The sequence below is a fragment of the Convolutriloba macropyga genome, chromosome 3, assembly GCF_964194025.1.
Source record: "Convolutriloba macropyga chromosome 3, txConMacr16.3, whole genome shotgun sequence".
In the NCBI taxonomy this organism is placed as follows: Eukaryota; Metazoa; Xenacoelomorpha; order Acoela; family Convolutidae; genus Convolutriloba; species Convolutriloba macropyga.
The window spans coordinates 37424149-37436912 of NC_134470.1; the positions used below are offsets into that span (position 1 = coordinate 37424149).

A 12764-nucleotide genomic window follows, 5' to 3' on the forward strand; every position below is an offset into this window, starting at 1 on the left:
TGTCATGTCCCACCGGCCGCTAAGGCATGGTCTTGGCCGGTGAGGCATGTCCTAATGTGGAGTTCTTAAGCAGTATGGGTTTTTCTTGAGTTATCATTTATAAAATCGAGTGGGTTTTTTTCCGTGACTTTTTCCTCTAGTTTGATGATTAATTCATTATTACGTTACTCTTATTTGGGATTTGACGCTCTCTGTTTTTCTTTTCTTCAGCTTCTGGGAAAACTATGGGAGCAAGTGGTGAGTTTTCTGTCTTTCCTTTTTCTCTCCTGTGACGTCACTGCTCCAATTGATTTTATTCCCAGTGTTGTTAATTAAGCAATTATCATCAATAAACAAAACAAAGCATCAGCTGAACCATCATCCTTAGCGAACATCTATGTATCAAATGAAACTGCTATTTGTGCTCTATATTTACATTTAATATTTTATGGCTTACAATTAATATTTAAAAGAGTTGGTGACTCTTTTCGCCACAGGCTGTTATAGGATAGAAGCCAATTGTACTGCCCTGTATTTGTCAATGCCCGTATAAATTTAACATGCTTGGGTTGTTACCTTTGGTGGCTACTAATAACTGTGTAGCGTAATAAACTGGAGAATAAGTGTACCGTGGCTCAGCCCCTGAAATTTGGTCATCAGCTACGGGTAAAATTGCCAATGTTCATGTGCAAATTATAAAACGGTTCTACATTGCTTCAAACAATGCGTGCTCTCAAAATCTACCAAGGGAGGACTCATTGCAGTTTAGTAAGTAACTGTCTGCCGGGTGGCGCAAAAATGGCTAATATCAATTGTACCCTCGGAATATCTATTTTACTGAACAATAGTTAAGCGAGAACACAAGCTTTGATAGTAGGTTAGCACTCGTCGTTGTCTTCGCTCGAAAAATTGATGGGAAAAAAGTTTCAAGATATTGAGAGACATAGATACCACATCAAGCCATGATTTCACAAGTTGTAAGTTCAAAGCAATGTGTCAGTTTGGCCATTTTTTTATTGCTCTCAAACGAAGGTTGTAGCAATTGTATTAGTCCTGTGGTATTTTTGTGCGATTTTTCGCTCTGACCTATTTGACCTTTTCAAGTAAGCGTTTCCAAGTAAGCGATTCACAAATCTCCCCCAATCACTTGACTCCACCCCCAATCCGCACCCCTGCACATCGTTCAGGACGTTAGGATGTGGCTCCGTGCACCCCACCACCGTTGCCCCCATCAATCCCCCCTTGTGCACTCCCCCCCCCCCCCCCGATGCGCTCATCTCACGCTCCATCAATTAAGCTAAAGCTAGCCTTACTAAACCTTAGCGAGCTACTAAAGAAGCCGACTGCTCGCGTGCGTTTGAGAGCAGTTCGCCCTTCGTTAGTCGATTATGTTTATCCTTCCAGTTCGATAGTGTCTGCAGTCAAGAAAAAGTTCAAATACGGTGATCATGATCTATTATGTATGCCTCAATGATGAGCGGAATGCTGAGCGATGTTGCTTTCTAAGAGCTGATAGATTCGAATCGATTTTACAGATGCAGTAGTTGAGTAGTGTAATTAAGCGGGACTAAAAAAAAACTTATAAACTGCTGAAGTTTGATTGTTTGAAGCAATTTGAGCTGTTTAGAGAACGATTGTTGTTGTCGTCAATTGAATGAATTTTCAGCGTCAAAATGACGGCAAGTCTTTGAAACCAAACGCCAATGGGAGTGGTCAACAATCACAAGCACAGTTGGACTCTGGATTTGTGAGTCGAAGCCAGAGTGTCTCGGTGGGAACTGGCAGTGCGAGATCTAGCAGACTGTCGTCTGTACGATCAGAGCACAATTCAACTTCTACTACTTCCGCTTATGATAAAGGTTGGGTAATAATTTTTCGCTTCGATTTTCTCAAACAAAGACTGTAGCCATTACTCGAGTCCCGTTTCTAAGTAATTTATAATTGCTCTCAAACAAAGTTTGTGCAACAATTATATTAATGCTGCGGTCTTTTCAAGCAATTTTTTGCTTGACTAATTTTTTCTCTGACCCTTTTATCTTTTCGGCCTCAAAACGGGATGAACAGGTAAAGCCTGGAAGATAGAATTATCTTTGTCTCTGCTTTTGTGTTTCCAGTCTTTTCTGATACAAAAAATTAGCGATGCCTTAATGTCTTTCTGTGGTAAAATTTTCTACCATATTAGAAGTCGCTGGTAACAGACTGATAAAATAGGTCTATAGTTTTTGGCGTGTTCAGAAACTCAGGTCTGATGTATTGGCAATTCAATTGATCTTTTTTGGGTACTCTATTTTCGTAGTACCTCTTTAGTACTTTAGTACTATCTCTTTTGTACTCTATTTTCAAAATATGTGTGCACTAGAGTTGTGGTAACCGGAAAGATAGGGTGCTTTAGTGTTCAAATAAAAAACTTATTGCTTGTAGATAAATCGCTCAATCGTTTTTGATCTTTCCGTTTGTTTCTGCCAAAAACTTACTTAGAAATCGTGGAATAAAAGGCAGAAAAAAATCACTAACTTATAACACGAAAAAACAATGGCATAGAAGTTATTTCAATAAGTGATGATATTGAGTTTTTCATTTTCCTTATGTGCTCCGGGTTTCTGTTAATTTTCATTTTTCATCTGTACCTAATTTTTTGGCCCGATTATCCCACTAGCGTGAAAAAATGATCTCTTTGCTGTTTGCAAGAGAGGCGTTTCTCTTCTTATTTGCTCTTAAATTTGCCTTTCTAATTTCTACGTACGCGATTAACCGAAGCTGGTTTTCCAGCCAATTTCAGTAGTTTGAACCCCACAGCCATCCCGTGTAGAACCCAATCACACTCCTCCCGTCCATCCCCAGCTGGCGATTTGAACCCCCTTGTCCAGCCCTCCAAACCCTACAAATCTCACCGCCATCGCTCGACCCCCGTCTCTTCAACGCGTACCCCCACCCCCAATGCTAGCATCTCTAAGCATCAGCTGGCTAATACCAAAGCCAACCACTTACCCGTCGTTTGAAAGCAGTTCGTCCGACGTTAGTCCCATATGTTTTTGATTCCGTTCAGTTTTAAAATGTCTGAAGACTTCTTCTTACATTTGAAGTTCAGTTTTTGAAATAACTTCCATGCCTTTGTTTCTTCGTGTTAGTGATTTTTTTCTGCCTTTTATTCGCACGATTTGTGTTTATTGTAAGTTTAATTAATTTTTAAACAAAATGTATTTGAGTTTCAGTTGCTGTTTTTGATTATCCAGGTTGTGCACCCAGGTTTTTGACTGTCGAAAGTTTGATAACAGTTTTATGCTCTCTGTATGTGCATCTGTGATCGTTTTGAGTTTTTCAGTTTCCTTATGTGCTCCCGGTTTCTGCGCTTCAACGTTGTAATATAACTTAATAAGTTTCAGTAATTTTGCCTGGATGCAAAACGGTTTTAATTAGATTTTAATATGGTCTATGCTGTTTAATTGCTGTTGAGCGAAGTTCATAACAATTATTGTAAACGTGTGTGTCTTTTTTATGCCATTTTTTTGCTTGACAATTTTGCGGTTTTCTAGAACATTCTTTGACTTCTCAAGTGACTTTTTCACGCTTTCGTTCATCATTTTTGAGTGATCTCTAGTGCTCCGAAGTTGCTAATATAAATTCGGTTGCAGCATAGCAAAAGTAAGGGACTCGTAGCGCAGTGGTTAGTGTGGGTGGCCATGAATCGAGAGGGCAGAGGTTCGAATATCGGTGGGGGCAAAGGTTTTTTGCAGCCATAAAGAAAAATTGATCTAGAATAGAGACCACGAATTAAATTGCCTCGCCTGCCGTTCAAGAGCAGTTCTTCCGACATTCTTTCGGTTTATGTTTTTCTGTTGCAATTTAGACTTTATGCCGATTTTCTCATTTGATTGTAATTTTTATTTTATTCTGGGAATTATTTTTTTTTATTACTTCGAATTATTCAAAGATAGATTAACAACCACTGAAATTTAATTGTGGCGGAATCTTGTCGTCAACTTACTTTTCATTCCCCAAAAATAGGATAAACATGTAGCGCATAGAGGGCATTAAGTGAGCAAGCACCTCTCTTAGAGCTTCAGGTCTTACCAGTTTCTAAATATGCGGTTGACCGTAGCTGTTTTTAGAGACAATTTCAATGGTTTAAAGGATGTTTCTTTATCTTAAAAGCTTGACCCCCTCAATCACCCCCGCCCCCCTCCCCCACTTACCACGCGCTCATCCTCCTCCAGCTACTGATTTGAACCCCCCTCGTCGGGCCCTGTCAAGCATACAAACACCACCTCTATAGCATGACTGTCCCCCCTCCCACTTACTTATCTCACACCCCCCAATGCTAGTATCCCTATACCCCAGCTGGCTACTATTGAATTCAACCCCTTCGCCGGTTGTTTGAGAGCAATTCGCCCGACATTCGTTGGTTATGCTTTTGATTCCGTTCAGCTTTCAAACGTCTGAAGACTTAAATTGTTTTTTGCTTTTGAAGTTCAGTTTTTCAAATACCTTCTATGCCTTTCGTGTGTTAAAAACTAATTGTTGATCTTCCTTTCGTTCGCACGATTGCTAAGTTGTTACTCCGAGGTTTTTTGTTGTCGAAAATTTAGGATAAAAAATTCTACGCTCTCTATTTTTGTGATCATCTTCGTTTTCCTTATGCGCTCCTGTTTTATCTGCTATAACTTTGTATTAAGTTTATATTTTTGCTTGGATGCAATAAGGTTTTTATTCACTTTTAATTTTATGTATCAAGTTTTACTCTTGGAAATTAGATTTTGTTCCGATTTTCTCATCTGATTATAGTTTTGATTTTATTCTGAGAAATAGTTTTTATTGTTTTCGAAAAGGTAGATTAACAGCCACTGATCAATAATTGTAAGGTAATTTTTGTCTGCAACTTTTTGTCCTCAAAATTGGGTTAAACAGGTTTGACCACAAGGCATTAAGTGACCAAGCACTTCTCTTAGAGCTTTAGGCCTCACTAGTTTCTAAGTATGCACCTGACCGAAGCTGTTTATAGGGACAGTTTCAATGGTTTGAACGGCCATTCTTAAATCTTCGAAGTTTGAACCCCCCTGTCACCCTGCCCACACACACCCACTCCTCCCATCCATCCACCTGGCGATTTGAACCCCCTTGTCCAGCTCTTCCAACCCTTTAATCTTCACCTCCATCACTTGACGCCCCCTCTTCTCAACGCGTGACCCACCCCCACGTTTTTGATTCCTTTGAGTTTTAAATTTGTTTCGCTTTACCTCAGTGTACGGCTTTGCCTAATTGCCTATTTTGCTTGAAATCTTTTTGACTTCTCTAGACTAGTTTCATTCTTCTACTCACCCTAAGGAGCAGTTGCTCAGCAAAGCAATCAAATAAGAACAGAATTAGTATCGAAAACAAAAGCAAATAGGAACGGGATTAAGTCCAAGTTTAGATGTCTGGTACTTGAACTATAATGTCTAATGCTTATTGTTATTGATACTAGCCACTGTATCCTCTCTTTATCTAACAGGATTATATGTAACAACAAAATGAAATCAAAATAGTTCGCACTTAAAAAAGTTTTCTTGCATCAATCAGTTTTTTTCCCATTTTTTTCTTTCATTACCAACGGTTGATATGGGAATCAGTGGTGGCTATTTTCCGGCAATCTGTTGGGTTTGTTTACTTCTCTTCGGGAATTGTTTCCATCAATTTTCATCATTTTTCAATACACGCCTGATTTTTTTGACCTCACTTGATTGTTTCAGCTCATGGGAATTACGACGGCTTGCGACCTTATCATTTGTGATCTAAATGCTAAAGATTCCCCGGGGTAGAATGAGAAAACGCAGTTTTAAACATATTTTTGAATTAGGTAGCTTTTGCAAAACTTCATAGCAACAAAAATCTTCATAGTCACTCTTATCTCTTCAATGGTTATATTTTGCAAAATTATTTACCTCATGTTGCTAAAGACAACTGGTGGCAAATATCAACCTCATTGCGTGTGGTTTTTGCTTATGGAAGAGTTAAAATATCCAAGCAGTCCTTTTACTTTCGAAACATGCAAGCTCTTGCCAGTGTGAGTTTATAAGCTTGAGGTTGATTATATGCAGTCAGCAATGGATGGAAAGCTTCACAATCAGTCGGTGGAACATGAACTTAGTTTTTGCCTTTTATTTAATTTCTAATGATCTTCGAACCAGTGTTCCAGCTTATACTAATTAGGTTGTTTTTGTAAACGTCAATTCAGCTTATCAAGCATTTAATCTAACGTGTGTGGATGATGGACGGAGATTAAAATGGTTGACTTATAATTCTGAGCAATCTTACAGTAGCCACAGGAAATCGCTTTTGGTACAGATCCGTTTTACATCGATATTTATTGTGCTTGGATTCGGCAAAACAAGTACGGTTTCTAGAATCCAGTTGTCCCTTTGCCGAGCTTGATGCAGTTGACTCGCCATTTTTTGTTTTGAAAAATGCTGCATGAAATCATGCAAATTCTGCCGTGCTTCGATGAGCCTCTGTCTTCATTTGATGTTCTGAAGGTGACGTTATAAATTCCCATCTCTTAAGTAAAGCATGTCACCAATAATTTTTTAATTATATTTATTATGAAAATGGACAAGAACAACGTAAACTCCAAAATGGCTCAACTCAAGTTTATTACCACCCCTTTTTAAGCAAAAACGTTCCTTAGATTGTGCTAAAAAATTAGAATATACTATGCCATTTTCAAATCTACACTACTTAGATGATGAAGGTAATATTTTCTTCCTTTTTCGGATCTTTTCCGTTGGTACCCCGCCTCCCCCTGTACGTTATACAACACCAAGTTACAGAGCATGTGCCATTACATAGTAAATCATTATGTAAAAATGTAGCACGTGAATTGGGGGGGGGCATAAAGTGAAAAGATTCTTGTCATCGTAATGGAAGATTTGGCATTGGATTTTGCAGGTGATCGAACAGCTTTTGTGGAGAAGACAGCTAGTGTGATTTCGAGACACTCTCTGAAGAGTGGCAAAGCATTGACCAATCAGATTGCAGCTGGAGGAACCAGAATGGCCAGTGCATTTGACCGAACTACTTTCAAGTCAGTATTAAGTTCATGTAACGTGTTTCGACCACCTGCATGTCAAAATGATATCTTTGTGAGCATTCCGATGGTTTATAATTGTAAACGCAAATTTCTGCCAGGTTTGACTCCGTTGAAGAAGTAATAAGCTGTTTGGAAAGTGAAATTTTTTAAAACCTCAACTTGACAAGAATTGAATGTCTATCTTTTTTTTAATGCTCTAGGTATGCGATGTTTGTTTGAGCATCTGTAAATTCTAAGAAGTAACGATTTTCTTTTTCAAAGGGCACAAAATGAATTGGTCGTCAAATATTTTAGGTATTTTGTCTCGTTCTTGTGTTACAGTCATTTAATTATTGTCAAATTGCGCTCTAACTAAGGTTGATTTTTCGTCGAAAGGAACGGGAAAAACTGAAAGCACGAGTGCATTAAACAGCTGAGGCCTAAATCCGTTCTATGAATATCCCATTTTGTGAAGCAATTATTTAACCGCTCTAATTTGCTCGCTTCAATCCTAGCTTGTTTAGTTTACGGTTTAACTTTACCACATTTTTACCTTCGATTTCTGCCTCAACGAGTGGTACCAAATCAATTGTAAGGCGGCAAGTGCAGAAAACGGGAACAGGCAGGGGCAAGTCAATACCATAAACAATTAGTCCATTCAGTTATCAAATTCAGATTGTTAATCAGTAAAAAATACCAACATATGAAAGTTGAAATCTTATTACTGTAAACGCAAATTTCTGCCAGGTTTGACGCCGTTGAAGAAGTAATAAGCTGTTGGGAAAGTGCATTTTTTTTTAAAAAAAACTCAACTTGACGAGGATTGAATGTCTCTCTTTTAATGCTCTAGGTATTCGATGTTGAGTTAAGCATGTGTAAATTCTAAGAAGTAAGGAATTTCTTTGTTTACACAGAATTGTGGTATGATACCTGTCATCCGAAAAACATTAAACAATTAGAACAATATTTGTCTTTCTTAACCGTTATGATTATGCAGACTGGAAACATTGGTGTACTTAAAATATGCATTCAAGGGGCACAAATTGAATTGGTCAAATATTTTAGTTATTTTGTCTCGTTCTTGTGTTACAGTCATGGATTTATTGTCAAATTGCGCTCTCAAAAAAACTAAGGTTGATTTTTCGTCGAAGGGAACGGGGAAAACTAAAGGCACGAGTGAATTAAACAGCTGAGGCCTAAATCCGTGCCATGAGTATCCCATTTTATAAAGCTATTATTCAACCGCTCTAATTGGTTCGCTTCAAACCTAATTCGTTTAAGGTTTAACTTAACCACATTTTTACCTTCGATTTCTGCCTCAACGAGTGGAACAAAACCAAATGTTAGGCGGCAATTGAAGAAAACGGGAAGAGGCAGGGGCAAATCGCAACCGTAAAGACCTAGTCCATTCAGTTGCCAAATTTAATTAGAGTAAATGGCAAATTGCTCTCGAACGAAGTTTGAAGCAATTATTGTAAACGAGTGTGTCTATTGTTTGCAAATTTTTCGTCTGACCTTTTTTGCGCTTTTTAGAACATTCGGTGACGCTTTTTAGAAATTTTGACTTCTCTGGTGACGTTTCCACGCTTTTATTCATTTTTCAGTTATCTCAATTGCTCTCACTGCGAAGGTCTCTTGATCGAACCCCTCGAAGGTCAGAAGTTTTTGCACCATAAAAGTTTCCCTAGTCTATGCGCCTTCTGAATTGTTTGCCTTGCTAGCCCATCGAGAGCAATTTGTCCAACGTTATTTGGTTTATTAATAGCCGCGACGCGATAGTGGTTATTATTGGGGACATCGTTGTTTTTTTACAATTCAAAGAATTTTGATTATATTGGGGCACTGTTTTTTTTGAGATCTGTTCACACATTTTCATGATTTTTGAAGTCAAATTGTGGTAGTGATTTTGGTCACGCCGAAACAGAACATGGAGCGAAAAAGCGAGTGGTTTTGTGGCGTGAAAATTTTTTCAGTCTAATTTTAAAGTAGATTGAGAAAACGGTGTTTGAACAAATGTTCGCTTTCTCGCTAGTTTTTTGTTCACATGCGGCAATTTCACTTTGATTTTTACTGTTTTTCGAAATTTTGGATTGGATTTTTTAAATGATTTTCCCAATCCATTCATAGTTCATTCTAGGCCTAATTCTTTTGTTTGAACCAAATTTCTCGTTTTTTTATGTTCGAATGCGGCATTTTGACGTTGATTTTCAGTTTTTTTTTTAAATTTTGTGATTTTTTCTGGAAATGGTTTTCCCAATTCAATCAAAGTCCGTTCTAGGTCTTGTTTTTGTTCAGTCAATGATAATTTATTGAAATGCACTTCTGGACTTGTCCTGCGATGTTTTTTAAAATTCTTCTTCTCCTTCGATAATTCTTGCAACCATTGATTTTTTCAGTTTGTGACTTCTACTGATTTGCAGTTAAAATTTGTGCACGTGAGGGCTTTTTTCTGCTTTTAGGTCAATTGCGTGACTTACCTCAATCAAAGAAATGACTTCTGAACTCACTAAATAAACTTGTAATAAAATTTTATGAACATTTGCTAGTTAAAGATCAATGGTGTGCATCTAAGTAGTGCCAAACGTGTATACCCTAATTCTTGCTTATTAAGAGTCTTGACTTTCTGATTTTGAATATTAATTTTCAAAAAGTTAGAGCGTATGTGTCTCCGATTCTCCGAAATGCTGAAGATTCTCCGATTAAAATGAAAAAAAAACAATTTTTTAAACATAAATTTGAATTAGGTAGCTTTTGCGAAACTGCATACCGACAAAAATAGTCACTCTTATCTCTTCAAAGGTTAAATTTTGCAAAATGATTTGCTTCATGTTGCTAAAGGAAGAATTAAAATATCCAAGCAGTCATTTTACTTTCGAAACGGGCTATTTTCCGGCAGTCTGGCGGCTATGTTGTTTCATTTCTGTTATAAGTTTATTATTGGCCTTGAAAGAAATTATTTTCAGCATTTTTGTTTCGGTGCAAATAATTAGCTTGTCAATACGAGCGATTGATATCACGGTTGACTTCTTGATTTTATGAAATCTAAATTTCTGTTTAAATGAAAAATCCAGAATTTAATTCATTTTTTACATTAAATTAACCTAATGACACTTTTCTTTTAACCTCTGATAACATCTGTTAAGGCATAACCTCAGATAACATCTGTTAAAGACCCCTAAAACTTAGGCAGGCTGCTACCCCACAGGTTGAAGCCGACTGCAATAGCATTCCAATTTTTTTAGTTTTTCCCGTTTAATCGATTAGATGGCGCTTTTTGCAAATATGACTTTTCAAATCTTCTAGAGAAGCAGAAATCCTAGAGAATTCTAGAGAAGCTCGACTTTTTCACATCAATGTGAAGTCAATTTAGAGAGGCAGTTTTGGTCACGCTGGAGTAGTAAAGCGAGCGAAAAAGCGAGTACTTTTGAATTTTGAATTGTTTTCAAACTTGCTGTAAAGTGGAGTGACAGGAGGTTTGAACAAAATTTTGGTTTTTGAGAGTCAATTGTTTTTACATGCGTCAATTTGACTTTTGTTTGCAGTGTTTCTTGTCATGAGTGCTGTTACACATGTGTTCCATTTACGTCTCGTGATAACTGTTTGAATTCTTCAACAGACAACTGATGCTTTTTATGACTTTGACACTATTTGTTGTCATAAAATAAAAATGTTTTCCCGTGTTTTTAATTAATTCTGTTGTCTTATCGCTTAGTTTTATAAATAACAGGTTTCATTGTTTGCTAATGAGGCACATATTAACCAGTTGCTTCGACATTGTTTGTTTTCAGGAATTATTTGTGAGTTTTGCTCTTATTTATTTGTTCTTTTTGATTTAAACGCTCCAATTCATAGCTAAACGCTCTCTAAGAGTTTGGCACTATTTTTTTCGAAAATTGTTTGCGAATTTTTGACTATTATTTTTTGTATATTTTGTTGTCTTATCCATTTTTCTCATAAATGACAAGTCTCAACTGTTTGCGAATTAGGCATACATGAATCTAACTAATGGATCGAGTTCATAGCTTGCGTTTTCTTCATTTTGTTGATATATCTCTCTTAGTCTCATTAATGACAGTTCTCATCAGTTGCTAAAGAGGATTACTTTAGGAATACAAATGAACGTTTAAGCTAGTGTTTTTTATGACTTAATACACGCTACACAAATATTAGCGAAAATGTGACTTTTACGGGTATGTTCTGTATTTTTTGTTATCAATTAGTCTCATGAGTGACGGTTCTAATCGATTGCCAAAAGTTCGTTTTTTCACTTCGTAGGTAAGGCTTTCTTTAAATTTTACAATCTTTTTCAAAAAGTTTGACTAGTGAGTGTTCACTCATCGATGAAAAGTTTCAGCGGTTGCTGAAGCTGATTTTTTAACGTAGAATCAACCTTTTATTTTCGCAGCTAATTTTTTCGATTACTTAAAAACTTTTAAAATAAATATGTGCGAACTTTATTTTAAAAGTTTGTATCTTTTGTAATTTTTGTTTTTTATCAATTGTCTCATGAATGATAGGTTTCATCGGTTGCTAATGAAGAACAAATTAATCTGATTAGATGCTTCAGTTGACTGCACTCTTTTTTTTATTTATTTGGACGCCATTTCTTTTCAAAAATTAATAGTCTGTTTTCAGGGCACATACGTTTTGGTTGCTGTTCAATTTCTTATTAGCAAAGTCTTATTTGTCTTCTAGCGCGGGGAAATGTTAGTCAGTTTTTGGCTAATGATGTTGTTGAGTGAGATAACTGAATTTGTGAGTCCTGCCTTCATTTCTATTTCTGTTGTCCCTTTTTCAGCCGTTACAGTTTATTTTGTGCTTTTTTGACTGTCTGGCATTGATTTCTACGTTGTTTGTTGTATTGTTTGCTCATTCTAAGGTGTCCTAAATTCAATGTCTGAACAAATTGTTTTTATTACTGACTATTTTGAAGCCCTAATTGCTGGGAAAAGAAGTTTTGTAATTGTTTTTTTTTTGTTGATTTTTAAGCATATAGTCATGTGCTTTCTTGAATGTCTTAATTTACGGTTGCTGAAAATATTTTTGTGAATCTAATTAGTCACTGAAGCTAATATGAGTTGTTTTTTATTTTGACACCTTTTACCTTCCAAAAGTTGGTTTTCTTTGTTCTTGCATGTTTTTTCTTGTGTGTTTATCGCTTAGTCTACCAAGTAACGGTTCTCATGGCCCTAATGTGGTGTTATTTTTGCCAGTTTCTCGACTAACGTTTAAGGATATTGCTATGTAGTTATGAGGTTCTCTTACTTTGACGTCACTGATTTTCAGAGATTGCTATGATTTGCCATGTTCTGCCTTTTGTCTTTAATTCTCAAAACGTTATGTTTTGAACTCAATTGAAGTGTGCTTGGAGTTGATTTATTGATAAAGGGTTTTTATTTTTTGGTGATTCTCAAAACGCTAATTCTTGCAAAAAAATTCTCTAATTGGTTTTTAGATTTTTTTCGTTCTCGTGCATACAGGGTGGGTCAAGGGCTTTTGTTGAATGTCTTGGTGTGTTGTTGTTGTAATATTGTTATTTGTCAGGTTATTAGTTATTTCAATGCTTCGTACTCTATTTTGGGACTTGTCCTATATTTTTAATTCGTTTAACTTTTTGATCACGGTTTTCGTTTTATTTGAGGTCGTTCACATTCGACTCATGATTTACCTGACTCACTGTTTCAACTGAATGGATTTTAATTTTTTTACTCCTTGAATTACACAATGTAGTGAATAACTGGAG

General features: G+C 36.5%; 2 protein-coding genes across 9 annotated transcripts in view; one reads left to right on the forward strand and one right to left on the reverse strand.

Moving 5' to 3' along the window:
* LOC142336181 (uncharacterized) overlaps positions 1–12764 on the reverse strand; it is a 545590-nt gene that overhangs the window by 473491 nt on the left and 59335 nt on the right. The gene's annotated exons all lie outside the window — the stretch shown is intronic.
* LOC142336180 (MAP kinase-activating death domain protein-like) overlaps positions 1–12764 on the forward strand; it is a 178553-nt gene that overhangs the window by 86838 nt on the left and 78951 nt on the right. For 7 of the 8 annotated variants that reach the window (XM_075384803.1, XM_075384810.1, XM_075384806.1 and 4 more), the window contains 2 exons: positions 1646–1838; positions 6901–7036. In XM_075384803.1, coding sequence (XP_075240918.1) covers positions 1646–1838; positions 6901–7036 — 329 coding nt within the window. Of the gene's footprint in view, positions 1–210; positions 238–1645; positions 1839–6900; positions 7037–12764 lie in introns of all 8 variants that reach the window. The other variant, XM_075384809.1, reaches the window with a different exon arrangement.